At 44.9% G+C, this 25,994-nt stretch overlaps 1 protein-coding gene and 1 pseudogene across 7 annotated transcripts in view; one reads left to right on the top strand and one right to left on the bottom strand.

Moving 5' to 3' along the window:
- The window catches only part of PIWIL4 (piwi like RNA-mediated gene silencing 4), a 69,033-nt gene extending 63,592 nt beyond the window's left edge, over positions 1–5,441 (bottom strand). For 4 of the 7 annotated variants that reach the window (XR_005598458.1, XM_039538694.1, XM_039538739.1 and 1 more), the window contains exons 1-4: positions 5,101–5,441; positions 4,710–4,827; positions 3,318–3,423; positions 716–841 (exon numbers count right to left, since the gene is read on the bottom strand). Coding sequence is in view for 6 of the 7 variants with exons in the window: in XM_039538694.1 (XP_039394628.1) it covers positions 716–841; positions 3,318–3,423; positions 4,710–4,827; positions 5,101–5,276 (526 nt within the window). In the remaining variant the exon portion in view is untranslated. Of the gene's footprint in view, positions 1–715; positions 842–3,317; positions 3,424–4,709 lie in introns of all 7 variants that reach the window. The other 3 variants (XM_039538714.1, XM_039538724.1, XM_039538704.1) reach the window with 3 other exon arrangements.
- An 11,143-nt stretch (positions 5,442–16,584) lies between these two features.
- On the top strand, positions 16,585–17,088 carry LOC120384027 (annotated as a pseudogene).
- Positions 17,089–25,994: the final 8,906 nt, after the last annotated feature.

Genomic DNA, 25,994 nt, shown 5'->3' with positions numbered 1-25,994 from the left:
ACCCTCCACCCCCCTCTTTTGAAAAGCACGTTGTTGCCACTTGAATGCTGGGATAGCTGCCCATAATGCAGCACTCCCAACAGCGCTGGAAATGCTGTAAATGTGGCCACACACCAGCGCTGTTCCTGCACAGCTGCATGACCAGCGCTGTAACTCCCAGCGCTGCAACTTTCAAGTGTAGCCAAGCCCTTAGGCATAGAAGGCTTTATAAGTAGTTTACTTAAAGTCACCACAAAAAGTAAGTGGCAGATTCAGTAACAGAACACAGATCTGACTCCTGGTCCTTTGCTACACCCATAAGATCACATTTCCATTCTAGTAGAATTTTTTGTTTAGCAGAGACTATATTTTTCTATGAAAAAATAAAATCAAAATGCCCTCGTTTGATAGACAACATTCTTGATTCTGAACAATGTTCAAAGTCAATCTTTGAATCAGTTTCTTAATACTTCATTTAACAAATACAAGAGACATTTATTCCACATCTTACTACAGAAGCCATGTTTATTCTATGCTTTTTTTTTTTAAACTAAGAAAGATTTTCTCGTGTGCCATAGGTTGCCTACCCCTGTATTAACCAAATACTGTGGGCTTGCTGCTGAAGATATGGAGCTCTTGCAACTCACTGAAATCAATGGACTACTAGTACTTAGCACCTCCCCAAAGCAGACCCTTAGAAGGCAAGGCTAACCTGAAGGAAATGGAGTTACTCTACCTGTTTTACAGTCTTTCACGTGTGCCATTGTCTCTCTAGTATTTACTCCCAAATCTTGAAAGTTACATCGGGTCTTTCCCCCTCTCTCCAGCAGTGTGCATCCAGAAACCCCAGCAGAAAGGCCATCTTGAACAGAAACATAGAAAGAACTGTAAAATGTATTCATTCCCTGTAAATCCAGCAAAATAACCTAAGAATTCATAAATTTGGACACAGGTAGTTTTATAGCCTTCAGTCTATTACACTTCAATTTTTGTCATCCTAGTAGCAAGAATTAGGCTATATAATTGGAATATATTTAACTGGATTTTATTTGGACAGCAGCACATAAAATATGTAATAATGAGATGCAAAATCACTTTAATAACCATAGCCTGAGCTACCACATGATTGTCACAGCAGTATTAACAGCACCTTATTCTTAAAGTGGTTTAAAAATAAATTATTTTTAAAGACAATATCAAGATGTTTTCATATTTTTATACAAGACTTGCAACTCATTTATGTCTTTATACTTCATCCTGTCTATAATTTCCTAATACATGTTAATACATTCACTTAGAAAACAAGCTACAGTGGTTAATAATAAAATACATTACCCATTATTAATATGTATTCTACTAGCACCTGGAGCCTCAGACATGGACCAAGACTATTGTGCTATGCCCTGTACAAACAGAGAACAACCTCCCTGCTGCATTCCTTTTTTGTTTTCCTCTCTGTGTGGCTGCCCCTCCCGGCCATGGGGCTAGCAAAAGTCATAGCCTGGCCCTGCTCAATGGAATGGTCTTTGCTGACTAACCGGAGCCATTGCTCTGCTCAGGTGGGGGTGGGCCTCTGCCTCCTTTGTTCAGACCTGGGCTCGGTGTAGGGGGCGCTGCCCAAGAATGCAAGATCTTATATGGCCACATAGCTCAGCATGTAAGTCATGCCTGTGACTTAGAACTAGCCCAGACATGTCTGTGCACACCTGAAGTCTTTTCCCTGCTTTCTCTCCTCCCCTCTAAGAAGGGGAACCAATCCCAAAGTTACTGGCGGGAAACTGCCTAAGTCTGCCTATATAACCAGACATTTTCTAATCAGACCTCGGAGAAGGTCCTTGCTTTGCCACCTGGTCTGATCAGCTAGGGGCCTTTGGGAGGCCCTCTCCCCGCTCTCGTTTGTTTTTGAGCGTACCCCCGTTTTTAAACTCCCCTCCCACGAACAACAAATTTTGCCTGGAGATCTCCTGATTATTGTGAGCAAATTGAGTCCTCTCTGCGTCCTCTGCTGCTGCTGCTGCTGTGCCTGCTTCTGCCTCTGCTGTTGTCCTGGGGATTGGTAAGAACTCTCTCTTGCAGACCCCCCCTGTTCTAGCTGCTGGCTTTCTTTCCCCAACAGACAGACCCAAGTTAACTCCTTGGTCTGCATCTGTAATCTGTTTCTGGCTCTGCAGCTCCTTTGCTGCTAGAAATAAACCTGTGCCGCCCTGGATTCTATCCTGGGCAGCTCACTTGCAGTTGCTCCACTGCTGCAGCCACACTCTTGGAGAACCACCCCTAGTATAAGGTCCACTCATTAGGTTAAGTTAGTTTTAGCATTATACTCTGTAAGTTAGGCTTAGAGAATTGTTGCATTGTGTTTTGTTACTTGCTAATTTGTGTAGTCTTGGTTAAGTTAGATCATAGATAAGATTTTGCTGTGTTTTGTATAATTGTGGTTAAGTCTGTCTTTCCACTGCAACCCCCACCCCACCCCACCCCAGCTTCTCTGTGTCCCTCTGACTCCTTACAGTCTCTCTGTTCTCTGTGTCTCTCTAAGTTTAAATCTCCCTCTGCTCCACCACGTGCTTCTCTTCCCCCATCCCAATCTAGCATAAAACCCCATTGGTTACCTTTTTCTCTCTGATACACCACACATTCTACATTTACCCCACTGTGACACATTTTTACCTAAAATTGTTTGTTATTTAACATATTTTTCCATAACTGTTAGTTGGTTATATGCTGCTGTGACACACCTTTTTACAAAGAAATTGTTAGCTACCTGTTGCTTTTATACTTCAGTGTTAATTGTTTACCAAGTGTATTGTACCCCACTATTGAAACCCCCTATACTGTTCACCAAAAGAAACCCCTCCCCAATTGTCTACCTTAACAAACCCCATACCCCTCACTATTGAATTTTCCCTGTTTTTGCATTTTCTTAATAAAGTTTATTTTGCACCCCACCCATGTGGTAATTGCTCCCCAAGATCCCATATACCTGCTGGCAGGAACAAACAGCACCTTATTCTTAAAGTGGTTTAAAAAATAAATTCTTTTTAAAGACAATATCAAGATGTTTTCATATTTTTATACAAGGCTTGCAACTCATTTATGTCTTTATACTTCATCCTGTCTATAATTTCCTAATACATGTTAATACATTCACTTAGAAAACAAGCTACAGTGGTTAATAATAAAATACATTACCCATTATTAATATGTATTCTACTAGCACCTGGAGCCTCAGCCATGGACCAAGACTATTGTGCTATGCCCTGTACAAACAGAGAACAAATAGATAGTCTCTGCCTTCAAGAGCTTTCAAAATAAAGTAAATAATGCAGTTGCCCTCTTACATCGCTGAGTAAGTTTTGTTGTTTCCCTGTGGCCACAGGAAGTTGAGGCTTCTTTCTCAGATTGCGGAGTCCTAACAGCCATGGGCTCATCACTTCTAGAACAATCCTATGAGATATAGATAAGAGATGTCCGTAAGATGGAAAATGGCTTAGTTACCAAAATAGTTACTCTGTAGATAGCCTGTTGTCCTAATAATATGATACATGTTCTCATGGAAGAGATGAAATTTCACTGCTGAAAGTCACCACGTACAGCACAGGTGATACTGTAAAGAAATTTCAATACTGCATAGAACAGACAGAGGCAGCTATTACAGAATAGAAATAACATTATCCCCAGCACATATTTAACTTTAAGCCTGTGCAGAAGTCCCCCATGCTTAAACACTTTCCTGATTAAGATAGATAGCTGAATCACAGCCTTAGTGAACTGAGATCATTTCATGCAGAGACCTGCTCAAACAGAAGCAACAGAGAGGTGTACCAAACACTAGAAACAAATACAACCGGTCTACTACTTAAAAATCTTCAATTCACGAACACTAATAGAATTCACTCTAAAAAACAGCATGATTCAGGTTTTTCAAGGGATGTTAATAATAAGAGTTCTTTTTCTTTAGTATTTTATCCACGTCACAAAAATATTGAGTCAAAAGAAAACAATTTTGGTGCTTTTTGAATGGTAGATGTCACCCCTTCTTGGTAAGGCAGGCCTTTTTCACTCATTCTCTATTATAAAATAGAGACACAGAGTGGCGGGGACAGAAGGGGCACATGGACAAATTGTCCTGAAAGACTATTAATTCCACCTTAAACGCAGGCCAGTTTTGCAATGTCAGTTAAAACCAGGCAATATTCATGGTACAATTTTGTAGTTTGTGTCTTTCAAGAAGGAAAGATAAGCTGCTCAAAAGTGTGAATATTTTTGTATTTCTTGCCATTAAAGGAAGTTATATTAGACTTCATTTCAGTGATTAATCCAAAAAGATAAATTCAGTTATATGAAGGAATGAAATGGTGCTGGCCCTTGATTCGCACTCAGCATCAACAGCTACAAGAACCAGTTTCCACTCTCTGGCTCAGATACTTATACCTCACACCAGGGTGATTGGGGGCCACTGGGGAAGTGACAGATTTTACCCCCCAATGGGGGGGAGGAAGGGGGTGACTGCTGTCACTGATGAGCAAGGCAGTGTTCAGCTACCTCCCTGGCGGTCAGGGACAGGCATGAACCTGGGCAGACAGCACAGAACAGGAAGCCCCCCGGGATCTGTCCCGGCCCCGGGTGTCACGCACACACAAGACCGGGCCCCACGGGGAGGACACGGGCGAAGGACACACTGGAGGCCGGGGCAGAGGACACGGAGCGCGTCACGGACACGAAGTACGCACCGGTCGCCGTGGGGAGCCCGGCTGCCCCCCGCTGCCGGGGGAGCCGGTGAGGGCCTGTCCCCGCGCTCGGACCCGCGCTCGCCCGGTCATTTCCCTCGCAGAGGCACCGCGCGCCGCCCTGTGAGCAGGAAACGCACAGACACGAGGGTGTGAAACACGCTGCCTGGGGCGGGGCCGTTACAACCGCGCGTTATCCCAGCCCGCTGCCAGCGGCCGGGTCACCGCGAGGCGGGGCGGGGCGAGGACGGGGGCGGAACCGGCTCCGGGCGGGTTCTAGCGCGGGCCGGGGGCCATGGCGAGCCGCAAGGGCCGCGGCAGACGGGGAGACACCGGGTCCGCCCCCCTGGGTGTCCGGAGGCGCCTCAGGGCCTCGCTCCGCGCGCTCACCAACCCCGCCCGCAGCTGCCCACGCGCTTCCCACGCTCCTCCGCACACACGTGGCACGGCGGAAAAGCCACGCCCCCTCCAGCGGCAATACCGCGCCCGCTCTGGACTAGGCGCGCGAGCCCCTGCCAGCCACGCCCCCCTCAGTGACACGACAGCGTTCGGCCCGGGGGAGTGTTGCATCCGCGTGACGCCTCCAGGGGCAGGCTGGTCCCAGGGTTGAGCAGCCCCGTGGGACAGGGCAGTGGGGCCTTCTCCATGTGGAGCCAGCCCCAGGGTGGGGATGGGGAGAGCCCTGGCCAGGTGGCAGCCACACAGAGCCACACCAGGAAAGGCAGAGAGAGATGGGGAAACTATACTGCAGGCAATAGGAGGGCACTGCATGACATCACAGCTGCAACACCTGGTGCAATGTCATGGTCACCAGAAAATCACCTTGGAACTGACATGTAATGTCATGACAAAGTTGCTTCCTGAGTCAGATGTTACATTGTGACAAAGCCACCTCACATTGCCATAACAACAGTCGCCTTGCGTTGCAGTGCAATGTCATGGCACCCAGACACGAACAATTCATGCTGTCAGAAAAAACGAAGCAGATAGATCCCAATACCTATGATGTATTTTCATAAATATTTAGTATGCTAAGCAATTCAGCATATTTTTCCAGGCTCTTGTCAGTTTAACTTACAAGGCATATACATACACATGCAGGTATACATGTATCCTCCTGGTCTTCCCAGTTACAGTGGGAAGGGGCATGTGCTTCCTCTGGACATTTTTGCTCAGATCTTTTCATCAGCCAATAAGGAGATGGTTTTTGTGGGCTCTGAATATAGAATAGATCTACCAAATTAAGGTGCAAGGAAGCGAAGTGCCACGGCTGGGAGCTGGCAGAGTAGAGCGGGTTTGGGCCAGGCTGCTCCGCTTCCTGCGGCTGCCACTTCCCTTCCCCCAAGTCCCCGCCCCCGAGCAACATGTCTGGGGACGAGGCGAGGGAAGCGGAGCAGGCTGCTCCTGGCCCCCCGCTAATCGCCCCGGCCACTCTGGGCCTCTAAGGCCCCCAAAATTGGCCCCTCCACAGCTCCTGCCTCCCAGACCCCAGCGGGGGGCTGTGTAGGGCACCCAAATGGCTAGGGATGGTCCTGCATATCATGGCTACACCTACCTTTTTGGGAGATCACCTTTCTTCCTGTTCCATCCTGGCACAACTAGTCAGAGGAGATACCTAAACTGGAGCCCCTTTAGTTTGCAGAGTATTTTTTGTGAAGGGCTCTAGACTTTTAAATTCATTTTTCTCCATCTCCATGCAAAATAGCCCAAATCTGTTGACATTCAAGGTTCATCTATTTTTCCTAGCCCTTTTGGGAGCAAGGGGTGAGCTAAATTCTGGGACAAGTGCACTGGGTGTAAGCAACTGGTATGATGTTTTTCTTTTCTTCCTAGTTTCCAGCATCAGAACATAAAAATGGCCAGACTGGGTCAGACCAAAGGTCCACCTAGCCCAGTATCCTGTCTTCCAACAGTGGCCAATGCCAGGTGCCCCAGAGGGAATGAACAGAACAGGTAATCACCAAATGATCCATCTCCTGTTGCCCATTCCCACCTTCTGGCAAACAGAGGCTAGGGACCCTGTAAATCCTGGCTAATAGCCATTGATGGACCTATTCTCCATGAACTTATCTAGTTCTTTTTTGCACCCCATTATAGTCTTGACCTTCACAACATTCTCTGGCAAGGAGTTCCACAGGTTGACTGTGCATTGTATGAAAAAATACTTCCTTTTGTTTCTTTTAAACCTATTGCTTACTAATTTCATTTGGTGACCCCTACTTCTTGTCTGCAGGGTTTATATTATTTCTGCATTCATTTACTATATTTTAATATATGTTAAAGGCACATACAGCCCTGGACAGTTGCTTTTATGCTTGTATAGATTTAAATAAATAATTAACCATAGCAATTACAAAGTGCAAGATGCCAACTATCGCCATCAGAGAGTTAGTTAGCAAACAGTGTATTTATAGAGCTCAGCAGAGAAAATGAACAGTGTTCTTTGGCCTTTTAATAGTGACCATACAGTTTTTAAGAGTTATGCACACTCCAGTCTGTCATCACTAACGGGACAGTGAAAAACAAAGAAGTCAGCCACTTCTGCTGCTGGTGTACAAGCAAAATAAAATGTCTTCCAAGTAGAGGAAGTCAATATTTATGTGTATTCATGTAACTAAATTACATTATAATTTATGCAATTAATTGCACCTACAGTTGCCTCCATTTAGAAGCTTAACTACTTAATTGCACCTACAAATATTGGAGGTTGGATTGAGATTTGGCTAAAAATCAGAGCACTCAGGATGTTTGATTTCAGTCTCTTTAGCAGCATTTTCTAATAACTTTTAGGAACACAAGTTGTCAGTGAACAGGGTTTTTTGTTTGCTTCATGTCTGACCTGGGTGGTACATTGGAACAAATAACCGTGTTTAGATGAGCTTGAGACTTGGACAAGGGCCACCTGTCTGTGACTGAATGTGGAAAAAACTGAGATTTAATGTGTGGTTTTCAAGAAGTAGCCAGAAGTGGTGGTGACGTTGAACCTGACTGAGGGAAGGCGACTACTGTTTGTAACAAAAGTGCATAGCATAGGTGTATTACTAAATCCCAGGCTGCTTCTAGAGGCCCAGGGAGCAGCTATGGCTAAGAGGTTTTTTTCCATCTGCGTCTAGTAGGAAATGTTTGTCTGTTCCTTTCCTGTATGAACCTTTCCACAATTATCTATGCTTTCTCACCGTGAGATTGGAATACTGTAATGCATTCTACATACTCACAAAGACACCTTAGATTAGAAACTGAAGCTAGTGCAGAATGTGATGACCTGCACAAAAAGCTAAGTTTCAGGCTGAGCGCGTGTTACACCACAATGCTAGTGGTCCCAGCCAAAGCCGTAACATCTACAGTGCAATTTTATAGTGCCGCAGCCTCAGCACCACGAGCCTGAGCCACTGACACATGCCGGCTGTGGGAGCTTTATTGCAGTGCAGATGTAGTCTGAGAGTCTGCCTCTCTCCTTGTGCAATACAGCCCCAGTTACAATCCAGGGAAGTACTTGAACTAGAGCCCTTCAATATAAAAGGGAGGGGATTGCTAGCAACGTATTCTCTTTGATTTGCCAGATGTGTTACGCTTCAGGACATTTTTTTTCCTCAGGCATTTGACAGCTGGGTTGAGGGTTTGAGAGGTCTGTTGCTTTCTGTGTAGTTAGGGTGACCAGATAGCAAAGGTGAAAAATCAGGACGGGGGTGGAGGTGTGGGGACAGGGGCGGCTCTAGAGCCCAGCGGGGCAAGCACCCGCCTGGGGCGGCCCTTTCCCAGGGGGGCGGCAGGCTGGGCCGGTGGACCTGCCGCAGTCATGCCTGCGGGAGGTCCACCGGAGCCCCGGGACGACCGGACCTGCCGCAGCCATGACTGCGGACGGTTCGCTGGTCCCGCGGCTCGGTTCGCTGGTCCCGCGGCTCGGCTGGACCTCCCGCAGGCATGACTGCGGCAGCTCAACCGGAGCCGCCGGACCGCGAACCGTCCGCAGCTGCGGGAGGTCCAGCTGAGCCGCGCGACCAGCGGACCCTCCGCAGTCATGCCCGCTGCAGGTCCGCTGCTCCCGCGGCTCGGGGGCGCCTCCCGGGCATGATTGCTTGGGGCGGCCAAATTTGTAGAGCCGCCCCTGTGTGGGGGTAATAGGAGCCTATATAAAAAAAAGACCCAAAAAGCAGGACTGTCCCTATAAAATCGGGACAGCTGGTCACCCTATGTGTAGTTCATGTTATCTTCTGGGACCCCGTTTATTTTAGGTTGGAAAGAGCAGTTAACTGCTTTGAGATTTTACCGTGAAATTAAATTATATTAGGATACCCAGGACATGGGATGGGCAGCTACTTATGTTTATACGAATTAGAACAGTGGTGGGCAACCACCCATGGCCCGTGAGGGTAATCGCTGGTGGACCGCTAGACAGTTTGTTTACATTGACTGTCTGCAGGCACAGCCGCCCGCAGCTCCCAGTGGCCACGGTTCACTGTTCCCAGCCAATGGGAGCTTTGGGAAGCGGCAGACAGCCCTCACCACTGGCCTCACCTAACTGTTTTCCTTTAGCTCGGGGTCACCACAAGGTAGCCTGATGGAGCCAAGTTCAGCTCACAGTGTCTTTAATGTGGTACTTGCGACTGAAAAAAAAAAACCTATGCATCCCAAATGAACTGGGAGAAACATGGCGGATGATGAGGTGATATTTGTTGCACAGGCCACACCTATGCAGTAAAGAAACAGGAGACTGTGCTCTGATTTATTCAAAGCAAATTAGATGTGACTCTTGGGCTCTTGGCAAGTTGCCAAAGCCAATGTGGCAAAGTTTGAATTTCCTTGTTCCAGAGTTTGGAGGAAAAGTCCCTATACACATTGCAAAAACTTCATACAGAATCATATAGTTCCTGTGAGAGTGGCCATTTACACATCAAGCTTATTTTTAAGGTCTAAAACCCCGCAATATTTTTTTCATAATACAAAATTATATATTCAAATGATTATACAGTAGAACCTCAGAATTATGAACACCAGTGTTACGAACTGACTGGTCAACTGCACACCTCATTTGGAACTGCAAGTATGCAATCAGGCTAGGAGCAGAGACCAGAAAAAAAAAAAAAGCAAATACAATACAGTACTGTGGTAAACACACACTACTAAAAACAAAGGGAAAGTTTAAAAAAAAGATTTGACAAGGTAAGAAAAGGTGTTTGTTTAATTTAAATTAAGATGGTTTAAAAAAAAGTAATGTTTTTTTCTGCAATAGTAAAGTTTCAAAGCTGTATTAAGTCAATGTTCAGTTGTAAACTTTCAAAAGAACAACCAGAATGTTTTGTTCAGAGTTACAAACAACCTCCATTCCTGAGGTGTTCGTAACTCTGAGGTTCATCTGCAGCTTGAAAACTTATTTTTATATGATTAAAGCCTTCTTAAAGAGTCCTTGTTGGATAAGAGTTGTGGGACATTGTACCCAAAATAAGGGATTTCCCTTAAAATACAGGATAAGTGGTCTTATTAGTTCTTGCCCATAGTACCAGGTTCTTGATGCAGTACCGTTTGCTGTCATTGAACCACAGGCGCTGTTTTCCAGTGTGCATGGGGGTGCTCAATCCCCGGCTCTGTCCTAGGCCCCACCCTCACTCCACTCCTTCCTCCAAAGCCCCATCCCTGCCCTGCCTCTTCCTGCCCCCACCCTGCCTCCACACCACCTCTTCCCATCCCCGCTCCACTCCCACCCCACCTCTTCCTGACCCATTCCACCCCCTCCCTCAAGCGCCACACCCTCACTCCTCCCCAGCGCCCCCTGCATGCCACAAAATAGCTGATCGCAGCTGGTGGGAGGCGCAGGGAGGGAGGAGGAGGTGCTGATTGGCAGGGCCCACCGGCAGGCAGGAGGCACTGAGGGGGAGGGGTGAAGATGATAGGGGGGCTGCCGGTGAATGCTCAGCACCCACCATTTTTTCCCCATGGGTGCTCCAGCCCAAGAGCACCCACGGAGTCAGCACTAGTGTAGGGACCACTGCAAAGTGAAATCTACGCAGAGGAGACTTTGTGAGGTTCTGCATGAAGCACATGAATACATATGGAGCCATAATATTATTGCTTGCAGTTTCCTGCACTGTATATTCTGTAATCTCCATGTCTGCAAAGATCAAAGCAATTAAATTGTACTTTATCTCAGTGCAAAGTACATAAATCTGAGTGTAAATATCTCCTACACAAAGGCTGTATGTGAAAAAGAACAGTATGACCTTATTCCAGCGTTCCCTGTCAAACCAAACACGTCAGCTGGTTCACTGTATTTAGTACTGTATCCATTTTGAAAAAATCTGAATGAACTGGATCATTCGTGATCACGACTGTACTGTGGATTAGACAAATATAGTGCCACCTATAATTATGATGATATGGAGAAACTGGTTGGGGATTTTCCCCATGGTTTTTGGTTAGTCAGAAATGAATAGATGCTTTTAACTGAACCAAATCAAGCTTAATTCTAGAATGTTGGCAGCAAGGAAAAGCTCCTGACCTCAGCGAAGAGGCTTAGTTCAAGCATCACAGCACAGAGAATTCTCTCTCTCAGACAAAATCCAGGGGATTATAAACCACAAAAGCTGTACTGTCACATGTTTATCTGAAGGATAAGTGAGAGCTCCAGCAAGTACTTCAGATTAATAGAGTTGTCACACAGTTTATCCAGGCAAAAGTCACAAGAGTCAGACAGTTTTAAAGGAGCACGCCTTTCCTCTTCTTTTATTTGTATGTACTACTGTGGTCTCTTCTCAATGCTTCTGTAGAGTTTGTTATCTGCAGTTCTCAGAATACTTTATGGACATTAAACTAGGGCTGTCAATTAATCACAGTTAATTTACACAAGTAACTCAAAACAATCGTGATTAAAAAAATTAATCATGATTAATCGCAGTTTTAATCACACTGTTAAACAATAGAATACCAATTGAAATGTATTAAATATTTTGGATGTTTTTCTACATTTTCAAATATAGTGATTTAAATTACAATACAAAATACAAAGTGTACAGTGCTCACTTTATATTATTTATTACAAATATTTGCACTGTAAAAATGATAAACGAAAATAGTATTTTTCAGTTCACCTCATACAATTACCGTAATGCAATCCCTTTTTTGTGAAAGTACAATTTACAAATGTAGATTTTTTTTTTGTACATAACTGCACTCAAACACAAAACAATGTAAAACTTTGGAGCCTACGAGTCCACTCAGTCCTACCTCTTGTTCAGCCAATCACTAAGACAAACATTTAAGGGAGATAATGCTGCCCGCTTCTTATTTACAATGTCACCAGAAAATGAAAACAGGCATTTGCATGGCACTTTTGTAGCAGACACTGCAAAGTATTTACATGCCAGATATGGTATACATTCATGCTTCAGACACCATTCCAGAGGACTTGTATTAGGTGAACTGAAAAATACTATTTTTGTTTTTTACAGTGCAAATATTTGTAATAAAACATAGATATAAAGTGAGCACTGTACACTTTGTATTCTGTGTTGTAATTGAAAACAATATATTTGAAAATGTAGAAAACTTCCAAAAATATTTAAAGATATTCTATTATTGTTTAACAGCACCATTAATCATGCAATTAATAGTGATTAATTTTTTAAATCGCTTTACAGCCCTACATTAAACCGTTATTTCTCACTCTAGGAAATAGATAAATATAATTGGGCTTATTTCTCGTTTTACAAACTGAGGACTCAACTGTGGCTTTGCCATGAGCCCTGCATTAGTGACAGTAAATCATTGCACTGCCCGGGAGCTGCCCAAGAGGGAGACTCTGATTCAGGAAGTCAATCTCCCTCCCAGTCCCCACGCTGCTCCAGAGAAGGGATATGCAGCACTAGGCCTATACCTGGTGCAGCATAGAGGTAGCAGCGGAGCTACACTGCCAGGTACATTGGAGAAAGGTGCAGGGTGGGGCACAGTGCTCACCTGCACAGGGAAGGGATGTAATGGCTCTGTGGAGTCTGTGTCCCCTCCCATGCTGCTATACCCACCCCTGCTCTGCCACATAGTTTGGGCCATGATTAGGCCTGGAGAAACTAAGGGAAAGAAAGATTTAGCGCCCTACTCAAGGTCACCCAGCAGAACAGTGGTAATCCCCAATCCCCTGCTCCAGTTGCCACACCTTTATTCATAGAATCATATAAATGTAGGGGTAGAAGGGACCTCAAGAGGTCATCTAGTCCACCCGCCCCCACATGCCAAGGCAGGACCAAGTAAACCTAGATCATCCCTAAGAGATATTTGTGTAACCTGTTCTTAAAAACTTCCAGCGATGGGGATTCCACAGCCTTCCTTGGTAACCTATTCCCAGGGCCGCCCAGAGGATTCAGGGGACCTGGGGCAAAGCAATTTCAGGGGCCCCTTCCATAAAAAAAAGTTGCAATACTATAGAATACTATATTCTCGTGGGGGCCCCTGTGGGGCCCGGGGCAAATTACCCCACTTGCGCCCCCCCCCCCCGCTTCCCCGGTGGCCCTAGGAAAAATAAACATTTAAAAACCTTCTGCATCTCGGCACAAACCCAGTTTTGAGAAAACTTCTTTTCAAGTCACCTTTACAAAGTATCACTGGTTCTCAGCATCAGCTAGTGCTAAAAGGGACTAAAGCTCATTAAAAGCATTGGACAAATATTTTCCATCAAAACTTTTTTTGGATCGAAAACTAGGGGTTTTTAAAAAGCAGAAAAAAATCACGGACAATGTCTGCTTTCCTTCAAAATTTGTTGTGGTTTTTTTAATTGAAAAGCTGAAATTAATCTGCCAAAACCGGAACATGGTTTGGGGTTTCAGAAGTGTGTGGCCAAATATTTGCTGCTTGCTGTGTTTGATTGTTTAAAGAAACAATAAAAAAATTCTGCTTAAAAAAACCCCAAAACTTTTGAACCACCTCAGCTTGTGACCAAACACCTGAGCCCATCCAGTCAGAGATTTTTCCAAGTTTCTGATACTCTGCTGGCTTCCTTGACTCATATCTGTCTCCATAACTTTGGGTTCATTTAGCTTAGAACATAAGAATGGCCATACTGAGTCAGACCAAAGGTCCATCCAGCCCAGTATCCTGTCTACCGACAGTGGCCAATGCCAGGTGCCCCAGAGGAAGTGAACCTAAGAGGCAATGACCAAGTGATCTCTCTTCTGCCATCCATCTCCACCCTCTGACAAACAGAGACTAGGGACACCATTCCTTACCTATCCTAATAGCCACTAATGGACTTAACCTGCATGAATGTATCTGTTTCCTAGAGCCTGGCTCCACAGGGTCCCTCACAAAGTGGAGATGGTTACTGTGGGTTTGTCTTTAGTATAGCTTATGTACATACTCCATGAACTGAGCATTTGAGCTTGTTCAAGAATCTGGGATGAGCCTATGTTGTGAAAACTGAAATGCTAAAAATAGCACATGCATGTGAATGGACACACGGTGCTAACATTAAATTAACCCAGGGGGTCACAAGGTTATTACTGGGGGTCGCGAGCTGTCAGCCTCCACCTCAAACCCTGCCTTGCCTCCAGCATTTATAATAGTGTTAAATATATTAAAAACACTTTTTAATATATAAAGGTGGGGTCACACTCAGAAGTTTGCTATGTGAAAGGGGTCACCAATACAAAAGTTTGAGAACCACTGAATTAACCCCTCTGGAGCCTCGGGGAATGCAGGGGAAGGGGGTCTCCCTTGGTAGGGTTGGGAAGGAGGTAGGTGGTGTAGGATATTGCTCTTATATGATCCCTCTCCCATGGCTCTATCACTGTTAATCTAAAGTGGCTAATTTTAAATGAAGCTACCTTCCCCTGACATGAATCTCCCTATGGCACTGAAATTAAATGTGGACTATAATTTGGCATTTGAGAAGTGAAAGGGATGGTAGCCCTAAGGGAAAAGATAACAGCTTGGCTCTTTGTGTTAAATAGCTGTCTTCAAGCCTCAAACTGCTGAATGAGCTTTAGGGTAGGGAAGGCTGTGCCTCCCCAAACAGCCTGGCCCTGCCACCTATCTGACCCCCACCCACTTCCTGCCGCCCGACTGCCCCCCTCAGAATCCCCAACCCATCCTGCTCCTTATCCCCTGACTGCCGCCCTGAGATCCCCCCAACCACCACCCTGGGACCCCACCCCTCACAAACCCCCCCGCTTCCTGTCCCATGACTGCCCCAAACCCTATCCACCCCCCTGCCGAGTCCTGACAGACCCCCAGAATGCCCACGATCCAACCCCCCATTCCCCATCCCCTGACCACCCGCCCAGAACCGCTGCCCCCTCCCTGTCCCCTGACTGCCCTTTATCCAAACCCCCTGGCCCTGGCCCCGGCCCCCTTACCATGCCACTTACCCCCGCCTCTCCCCTCTCCCGGAGCCTCAGCACGCCGCGTCCAGGAGCGGCCCTGGACAGCGCTGCAGTGGCCTGGCTCCGGCGGGACCTGAGCTCGCAGCCCTGCCCCCTTACCATGTGGCTCTGAATGGAAGGAGCTCAGGCCCCACCCGAGCCACACTGCTTTAGCTCTGTCCAGGGCTGCTCCTGGATGCGGCGCGCTGAGGTGCCGGGGAATGGGGGAAGGTGGAGGCGGGGCCAGAGGGAGCCTCTGACATTCTCGTAGGAGCCCCTGAGGGGCCCGGGGCCTGGAGAAAATTGCCCCACTTGCCCCCCTCCCCCGGGCAGCCCTGCCTATTCCAGTGCTTAACTATCCTTATAGTTAGAAAGCTTTTCCTAATATCTAACTTTAATCTCCCTTGCTGCAGACTAAACTGATTAAATAGTATCTATGGGGACATGGGAAAAAATTGATCACCATCCTTTTTATAATAACCCTTAACGTGTTTGAAGACTTGTCAGGTTCCCTCTCAGTCTTCTTTTCTCAAGACCAAATATGCCCAGTTTTTTTAAACCTTCTGTCATAGGTCAGGTCTACTAAACATTTTATCATTTTTATTGCACTCTACAGTTGTCCATCTCTTTCCTAAGTGTGGCACTCAAAACTCAGCAGTGCTGAGTAGTGCAGAACAATTACTTCCAGTGTCTTACATATGACAGTCCTGTTAATTCACCCCAGAATTACATTTGCCTTTTTCACAATTGCATCACATTTTGGCTCATATTGAATTTGTGATCTGCTATAACCCGCAGATCCTTTTCTGCAGTATTACTGCCTAGCCAGTTATTCACCATTTTTATTTATGCATTTGCTTGTTCCTTTCTAAGTGTTCTACCCTGCACTTGTCTTTACTGATATTGATTTCAGGCCAATTCTCCAGTTTCAGTGGTTTGAGCATTGGCCTGCTAAACCCCGGGTTGTGAGTTCAATCCTTGAGGGGGCCATTTAGGGATCTGGTGCAAAAATCTGTCTGGGGATTGGTCCTGCTCTGAGCAAGGGGTTGGACTAGATGACCTCCTGAGGTCCCTTCCAACCCTGATATTCTATGATTCTGTGACTGTCAACTTCCAGGGGCACCAGATCAACATTTGGGGGGTAGGGGAGCAGGAGTGCCAAATTGTTTTGTTTGCTCGGCTGCTTCGGGAGCACCAAAAATGTTTTCTGTCCCTGGCAGCAAAACACATAGGGTTGGCCCTTCTTGGGCTCCTAGGTGAATTAATACTAGAACTAATACATATCTTAAGTATACTTTTAAAAGCAGAGAATGAAATGGCCATAATCTGCTAAGAGGATTTGAAGTTCTATGATTATTTTGATCAGGAAAGATCCCCTCTTTTTTCCTGACTAGGACTTTGGAACAGCTCAAATAAAAATACCCTATCAGATCTCCATCCCATGTTTTAACAAAGACCCTATGCAGGCTGAGCTAGGACATCCAACCATTTTAGTTAAGTTTCCTATAGTGGCCCCAGCCAGATGCGACAGCAAGATGGCGGTGGCCATGGCCCTAGTGGAGCTGAAGAGGCGGCCAGGCGGCATGTAGGGCACAGGAGCTCAGCGGCTGCTGCAAAGCCAGTCCTGGGACAAACCTGAGACCTGCGACCCTCATTATCCCTGGACTGTGGAATCCACTGAAGAATACTTGTGGAGAGATTCGTTCCACCCACCAGAAATCCTGCTTCCCTCAAACATGACTGGTACCCCAACCTGTCTGACTGGAGAGCGCCATCAGATACTCCACCTGCCCTTCCTTACTTTGTGAGATGTCCCCACATGCACAACATTCCAGGCTATAAGGACATTACCAGTGGCAAAAGGAGGATGACATTCATCAGGAAAATCGAAGGAGATATTTGGGCCCTGGAGGAGGAAGTTCTTCACTCAGCTTGCTAGGAAACCACCACCTATTCAAGTCAAAGTCACTGGCAGCATCCATATCAGGGGCTATTTTGACAATGAATTGAAAGAGTGGTTGTTGAACAAGGGGTTTTAAATAAACCAGCTACCCCGTTTTCTTTGTGCTGATTTATGCTATTTGTCCCCTTCTGAGGAGGATGTGTTTTCTTGCTCATAGCTATTATAGACCCAGTTGAACCAGTCTTACTTTTTATGCAACAGCAGCAAGGAACCACAGGGGCACAACAAGGTTCCAGGAATATCCATAGTACACCCCATCCAAAGAAAGAGGAAGTGTCCACGTAATGTCCTATTAGCACAATGCTTTTTGCCAAGAGAGGGAGCTGCACTATGACACCCATGTGAAAGTGAACAAAACTCCATCCTCTGCTGCGCTGAAGGACAAGGTCTGCTTAAATGCACTTTTATTTACACCACATGAAATGTGCAGGAAAAGTTTACAAAATGACCCTTCCCTGGGTGACTGTTGCAATAAAGTTAATTTAAAAGACAAAACAAAACACCACTACACGCTATACCAAAGCTGGGTACATTCATTAAAGTCACTAGATCTTTCCCTTCATTCTGAGTGTCAGTTAAATGCTCCAAATAGGATATATCTGGATTTGTTCTCCTTTTTCGGAGTGGATTACTATTTGTGAAGCCAGACAATTGACAGCCTGGGAAACTAAAGTTCTCTGTATCCCCACAGAACAGATATAGCACAGGCTGCAAGTTTCACCAAATTGTCTCATCCATCTGGTAACACCAGGGTGGGAGGGCTGGGACAAATGACAACACATCATCATCATGTTCCTATTATGCCTCTGACATTTAGGGCAGCAACGAAGCTCCTCCACTCCTGTTTGTTTCTGGCAAGTCTTTCAATGGTTCCCCAGCTGTGCCCCAGGTTTTTCAGCTCGGCTTCCACAGCTCTTCGCCATGTTGTTTTCGTGCGGCCTTGTTTTCATTTGCCTTCAGATGTCCATTGTGATCAACACTGCATGTAAAGTTGAAATAGAAGCTTTTGATGACATTGATTATATGGAAAGGAATTCCATATGCCCACAGAATGCGCCATAGGCTGGTCCTGTGAATGCTATCAAAAGCCTTCTCAAAATCTATGAAATTTATGTAGAGTTGCCATTGCCATTCTAAGTACTGTTCTATTATGTTTTGTAGAGCGAAGATCTGGTCTGTGCATCCATGCCCTTTCCGAAAACCAGCTTGCTCTTTTCTGAGAACGCTATCAACTGCTTGGCACAGATAAAAGTGTGATACCATGCCAGTTATTACAATCACTGAGAGTTCCTTTCTTTGGTATCTTCTCTATAACCCCATTGGTCCAGCCATCTGGCACTTTTCCCTTTCCCAGACTCATGTAAATAGAGGGGCCAGGATAGATGCTGCTAATTTAGGATTTACCTTGAGCAATTCTGCATTCAAGTTATCCTTGCCAGGAGCTTTCCCATTTTTTAAGGATTTGATGGCTTGAATGATCTCTTCCTTAGTTAGGGTTGATATCAAGGTCTTCTGCCTCCTGGATGTTTGCTTCCTCTTTAGGTGGCTCCCTGTTCTGCAATTCTTTGAAATGCTCTGTCCAGCGCATTTCTTGTTCTTTTTTGGTTTTTAGTAGGTGTCCTTGTTTGTTCCTGATGAGAGTGTTCTTTGGTGTCTACCATTTACCACTGATAAGCCGCATCATTTTGTAGACAGTTCCTTGTTCACCACGAGCAGCTACATACTCTGCTTCTGTTGCCAGATTATCAATATAATGCCATTTGTCCGCTCTCACAAGGTGTTTGACCACCCAGTGTGCCTTGCTATACTGCTTGTGGTATTTGTCCTTTAGCTTCTGGGATTTTGTGTCTAAAACCTTTTTCTTCAGGGCTCGTCTGGTTTCTATGGCGTTCCATGTGCTGGGTGTAATCCACTACTTCCTTATCTTCTGCCTGTAGCCTAGACAAGCGTCACCGCTCTGTTTATAAATTGCTGTTTGTAGTGGTGCCTCCTCCTGGCCCCTTCACAAACTCAGTCAGAGACCGCTCCAGAGTAAATGCACCAGTGCTCTTTTATTGTTCGTGTCTGTCCCCACCACCTACTATTTACTTTTAAGCAGAGCTGGGCTAACGGGGGCCTGGCTTGGATCTCCTAGCCAGCACCCTGTTACACCCGTCCCCCCTTAAGAGCCACAAGGCCCAGCCGCCCTCAGCCCGCCTGCCCTTTGGCCTTTTTGCCGTCAACCCAGGGTGGGGCCTTCCAGGGGGATGCCTCCACCTGTGGCCGGGCGGACCCCTCTACCGGTGGTTGCTCCATCCCCCACCCGCAGAAGGTACACTGCGGCAGTAGTGGCTGTCCCCATAACTCTGCCAACCCCTGCTCGTCCTGTACTTCAGGTACAGGGTCGGAACCTATCCCCTCTTCTAGCGGGAGCTTCCCTGTCTCCTCCCATACCTCAAGTATGGGGTCGGAACCTATCCCCTCTTCTGCTGGGAGCTTCCCTGCCTCAGTTTTCCCCCACATTCTCCTGTGGGTTTGGGGTCTTATCCATGGGTACCATGTCCACATGGTCTCCGTGGGGGCAGGGCCTTCCTCTGAGGGGCCTGGGCCCACCAGCTCCCCCAGGCAGATCTCCTGCAGGTTCGGCCACTCTATGCTCTGTTGTCTAGGAGTTTTGTTGGTCTTGACGGACCCTTAAGTAGCATGTGGCTTACAAATAGCCTGAGGGCCCAGATATACCCTTGGCAGCCTATAAGTGCTTTGGGAGTTACGGATTAGAGTAAAAGCAAACAAGGGATCCTTGATGTGAGAAACTCACTTTCTCCTGGGTGGGATAACACTCTCTGCCTTCCTTCCTCAGCACAGATATAATTAGAGAGCAGTGTCGAATCTGGTTGCCCAGGAAGGGACTAAGGTATGTAGGATTTCCAGTATCAGAGGACAGGGAAAAATATATAATGACTACAGAAGATACACCTCCTATAAATGCCACTCGGTATTGAATTTCAAAAAGTCCTACAAAGAATCCAAAAAGTAGCTTTACAAATAGTACATTGGGTCACCTTCCCTCATTGATTCTCCCTTGCTCCTTGTGAGATGCTCAGTCTTGTGTCATGGGCAGCATGATTAATTCAGAACATAACAGAGCTACACTAGGATATGTTGCAAGATGACAACTACACTAAGATGACACTATGCCAAATCTTGCCCAGTTTACGCAAGTAGTGTCAGTGAAGTGAAAGATTACTCCATGAGTAAGGCAAACAGAACACGGCCTACAGTCATACAATGGTACAATCTGATGCTGCCTTCAAAGGTAGTTACCACCTCAGGCATATCTTTGATAACCATTATGTTGATATAGCATATACTTTCTGTATTATAATCATTTCACTATTAGTTATTATTTATTCATATTGTGGTAGCACCCCCACTGTGCTAGGCATTGTCTAAACACACAGGTAAACACAAGCCTTGCCAGAAAAAGCTGAAAATCTAAGGATGTATCTTATCCTTTGCACTCCTGTAGTTTTTTCTATGCAAGGGTCTCAACATACACTTTACAGTCATGAATGAATTAAACCTCTCATCACCTGTGGGATAAATAGGGTACATTTCCTTACCCTCCCCCATGTGCTTTAATCAGGAGACTATGCTTCCTCTTCTAAAGACATGTGCATAAAACTAAGATATTTAAGAATTCATCAGTGCCTGCTGCTTATTCTTCACATCACATCATAATCTTTAATTTAAATATAATTCTGATTAGCTGCTGTGGAGGTAATTAAAGTGTCACAACAAATTATAACAGCTGCAATCAAGGAATCTTTGGGAAAAATGTATGTCAGAATCTAAGAAATGGAGTGTTAACGCTAAAGAAAATCTAATTTTTGCTAGCATCCTTAATATTCTGGAGGAAGAAATAGCTTGGAATAATATTCCAAGAAAGAAAGGAGGAGGCAAATTCTCAGTCGTTGAAGTCAGTTATGTTGATTTACACCAGCTGAGGAGCTGTATCTGTATTTCAGGTAATTTTGGAGACTCAAGTGGAAAGAGACCTCTCAAAGGAGGGGTTGCTCTATGAGCTCCTTAAAGCTAATCCTAGAACCAAGGAAAATGTCAATAAACATTTTAGGAAATTCTATTCTTAACCTCTCTGCAGACCTATGGCAGAATTTGATAGATCGATTTGCAGACAATTGCCTGTGGCTCCATGATAAAGTTCAATAAGAACTTTAGTCTAATTTCTAGCTGTCCACATTCTAAAATAGAGTAAGATGAGTATATTAAGAGCCTCATTTTTAGAGGTGGACAGCAACCCCAGGTCCCATTCAAGTCAATGGGAGCTGCAGTAGTGCTTTCAATAACCTGAACTAGGTGGTGTAAATAACCCTCATTTGGAAAAGGAGAGGGAACTGAGAAAACAGATAATTCTAAGACTCCGCTTTTTCACATTAAAGTGCCATGAGTGAACATTTTTGTAACTGTCTCTGCATTGGCCAAGGCTCACTCTACTGATTTTGTCAATGTGAATTCTTTCCTTCTGTCTTAAGTCTTGCAGATTTTGCCCTTTCATAGGCATGCAGATTTTGCCCAAAGCCCACACCCAAACCTGCTACCCAACACATTGATATATTTTTTCTTATTCTCTGCCTGCCTTATTGCAGAACTTTACAAAAGACTGAAAGCAAAATATTTCACACTTGGGTCCAGAAAGGAGAAGAGTTTGACATGAACAGAACATTAGGTATGATGTCATCTCAAGAACTTTACATGGGCAAAGGGCTTTCTCATTCATGCATGGTCTGTTAAAACAAGCTCCTGAGCAGGGGCGGCTCCAGACATTTTGCCGCCCCAAGCACGGAGGGTCCGCTGGTCCTGCGGCTTTGGCGGACCCTCGCGGCGACCGGCAGAGTGCCCCCCGCGGCTTGCTGCCCCAGGCACGCGCTTGGAGCCTGGCACTTTTCACATGTTTTCAGTGGGAGTTAAACTGATGAGAGCAGAAATAAATATATTGGGTGAAATCCTGGCCCTATTGAAGTCAATTGCAAAACTCCCATTGACTTATAGGGCCATGATTTTACCCATCTTGGAAAAGCCTCTTTCCTTCTACTCCCTAAAGCAAGCAGCCTGTTTCAGGATGGGTTGTAGTGTTCTGCAACATTCTTTGAAGGACTTACATTCCATGGGCATAACAGTATTTCAGTCGGGATAAACCAGAGACATTGGAGTGCAGGAGGGTAGCATTAGAAATGTGTTTTGCCCTATGTACCAGGTACGCTGGCAACACTCAAATGGATCAAAAAAGAGGGTTGATGGCCTCAACTTTTCAAAACAAAAGGGGAAATATAACCTATGATAATAGGCCAGGTGTTTATCTTAGCATGAAAATCCAAAAAGTGGCTTTAGTAATTCCATACATGCACCTAGGGAATGAGAGACACTTCTTGTACAGTAATATTTTTTTTGCTTTTCTATAGCACTTTCTGTTCAGTGATCACTAAGCATGTTGCAAATATTAGTTAAGTCTCATACTACACTTGTGAGGTAAGTATTATTAACCCCACTTTACAGATGCAAAAGATTTAGGTACACAGAGCCTAATCCAAAGTCTAATGAAATCAAAATTCCCAGGGTACATCTACACTGGATTAAAACAGCTGTAGCTGGCCCAGGTCAGCTGACTTGGGCTCACAGTGCTTGGGCAGCAGGACTAAAAATTTCAGTGTAGACATTTGAGCTTGGGCTAGAGCCCAGGCTCTGGGACCCTACCCCCATAGGCATGGGAAATAGAGGTGCAGGGGGTGCTGCAGCACCCCCAGTTTTTAATTCAAGGTCCTGCCCACCACCCTGCACCCAGGGTCCCAATGCTGCCATCCCAATGCCTGGGGCTGTAGTCCTGGCCCTGCACCAGGGTCCCGATTCCCAGCTGCAGGACCTGCACCTGGGGCTCTGTTCCTGGCCCTGCATGCGGGGTCCCAGCCTTGGCCCCCTTACCCCATCCATGTTCCCCCTCCCCCACAGTCCCACTCTTGGCCCCAACTCTGGGGGGGGGCACAGACAGGGGTTGGGGGGTGAGGTAAAAAGTTTGGGGTGAGAACCACTGGCTTTCAGCACCCCCACTGTAAATTGTTCCAGTGCCACTGCCTACCCGCTTGCAGGGTTCCAAACACTAGGCTCCAGACCAGGCCGGAATGTCTACACAGCAATTTTATAGACTGTAACTCCTGGCACCTCTACTGACTTCAGTTAAAATCAAACTCAGAGAACTTAAGTAACACCCCCACAATCACACAGGATCTCTGTAGCAAAACCAGGAATTGAACTCACATCTCCTGGCCATGTGCTTAAAATTAAAGACCATCTTTCCTCCCTCAGTTACATTAAGTAAAAGTACTGTGCTTATTATTTATGTTTTTAAGTAATTTGTCAGATAAGACATATTATATATATTTATAAATTACTCAAACACTATACAGTGAATATATCAATTTTATAGGTATCTATACTTAATTATAGATATGTCTTGATTTGTTATAGTAGCAGTAATTTTTACATTTGAAAAATAAAACACTTCTGGATTGCAAGTCAAGGAAGTGGTTTCTATGCATTAACCAGGTTTCAGTTTCCTGCACATGATTCTGTGTCAAAAGACTTACCTAATGGTAATGGGGAAAGAACGTCTGTTATTCCATTAACATACTTGCTGGCAACTTGCCAGAACCTCATCTTAGCACATTCCTAGCTCTGGTTAACGGAACTTACTTGTGCATGAGCATAAGCAATTGATTGACTTGGGAGTCCATGTTAGCATCCAGTCTGAAATAATAGGGACTGAAAACAATCATGGATGCTCTACAAAATAATCATAGCTAAATAGAAAACCCATTAAGATCTGATGGAGTTTATCACTCAGTGGAAATGAAGATTGAGGTCCCAAAAAAAACCTCTTGCATAAACTGAACTCATTGGACCTGGTTCTCCTTTCACTGATACTTAGGGTTGGAAGGATTCGATTTTTAATCAATAAATGTCAGTACATCACTTTCACCATACACATACTTACTGACAAAATATATTTCCATCAATAATAATAAAAATTTACAGATAGGCAAAGTAAGAAAAATGCTGTTTGAGAAATTAAAGTCAAAATCCAGTGATTTAGATTTGAATTAGGCTGGTTACAAATGGACTGGCAAATGAATAGTAAAAACACATATAATTTGTTGATTTAAGGATATTTACTTTGTATATTTTGACATGTGATGTTGACAATTTGTGTTAACTTTTTGAATCTCAGCATCTACTGTCATAAAACTATCTGACACCCTGTAGCGAAGTGACAACTCACCAACCGGACCTGCTAGAGAAGCAGAACCAGAACCCACTGACCCCAGCAATTTCCATCACTCCAAAAATCCACAAATGGGAACACTTATGTCCTGCATACAGTGAGGACAATGATATTGCTGAATATCTGACTACCTTTGAAAGACTTTGTATAATACATGAAATTCCTGATAAGACAGTTCCCACTCTGATTGTGAAATTAACTGGTAAAGCTCGAAATGTATTCAATGGAGTGCCTATTGAAGACGCTTTAGACAACTGTAAATTTAAATATACTGTATTGCGAAGATTTCAGATTACCCCTGAAACATATAGAGTTAAATTTAGGAATCTTAAGAGGGATATTGGTATGAGTAATGGGGAATATGTAAACAAAATGAAAGTTTTGTTGGGAAAATGGGTGAGGGGTAAAGAGGTGGCAAGTTTTGAAGGAATGCTAGATCTTGTTGCTCACAAGTATTTCCTAAGCATATGTAAAGCAGTGTCTATGGGACAAAGATGTAAAGACTGTGGATAAGATGGCTTTTTTAGCAGATGCCATTGAACAGACTCAGGTGTCTATTGAGGGCAGGCCACAGAGAGGGGTTTAAAACTTCAAAGAGAAACTGCAGAGCAACAATTCATTTGCAAACTTAACACCATTAATTTGGGCTTGAATAGGGACTGGGAGTGGCTGGCTCACTACAAAAGTAATTTTCCCTCTCTTGGTATTGACACCTCCTCATCAATTATTGGGAGTGGACCACATCCATCCTGACTGAATTGGCCTTGTCAACACTAGTTCTCTACTTGTAAGGTAACTCGCTTCTCTTCATGTGCCAATATATTTATGCTTGTAGCTGTAATTTTCACTCCATGCATCTGAAGAAGTGGGTTTTTTACCCATGAAAGCTTATGCCCAAATAAATATGTTAGTCTTTAAGGTGCTACCGGACTCCTTGTTGTTTTTACTTAGACTTAGTCCATCCCATGCTTTGCTGCACATTGGGCTACCCACCAAGCAGTGGAGGAAATACTTGCTACCCTTCAGAGCTGGCTATTGTTCTACTCACACCCACATCCTTCCACGCACTTCTTCCTCACTGGGACTTTTAAGATGCCTAGTAAAGGACTTTTCCATTTTTATTTTTGGTTATAGCTATTTAAAACACTGCCAAAAACTGCCTGTGTATTGTTATACTATTACATTAAAGGCACAAGGCTCAGAATTTGTATGCAAAAGAGTTTTCATCTTCCCAATGATCACTGTTAATACATTTGCCTTTGTGCAGCAGAAATATATTACCAGAAGGGAATAAAAATACAGTCAGAACTGTATGAGGAAGTCTCACAATCCCGGAAACTGTCACAGCTGACAAAATTGGCTGAGTGACAGAAATTGGATTTGACAGCAGCCTTCAGTTACCTGAAGGAGGGTTCCAAAGAGGATGGATCTAGGCTGTTCTCAGTGGTAGCAGATGACAGAACAAGGAGTAATGGTCTCAAGTTGCAGTGGGGGAGGTCTAGGTTGGATATTAGGAAACATTATTTCACTAGTTGGGTGGTGAAGCACTGGAATGGGTTACCTAGGGAGGTGGTGGAATCACCATCCTTAGAGGTTTTTAAGGTCAGGCTTGACAAAGCCCTGGCTGGGATGATTTAGTTGGTGTTGGT

This window comes from Mauremys reevesii, linkage group 1 (assembly GCF_016161935.1).
Source record: "Mauremys reevesii isolate NIE-2019 linkage group 1, ASM1616193v1, whole genome shotgun sequence".
NCBI lineage: Eukaryota > Metazoa > Chordata > Testudines > Geoemydidae > Mauremys > Mauremys reevesii.
The sequence above is the reverse complement of the archived record's forward strand: the minus strand, read 5'-3'. Positions and strand labels throughout refer to the sequence as shown.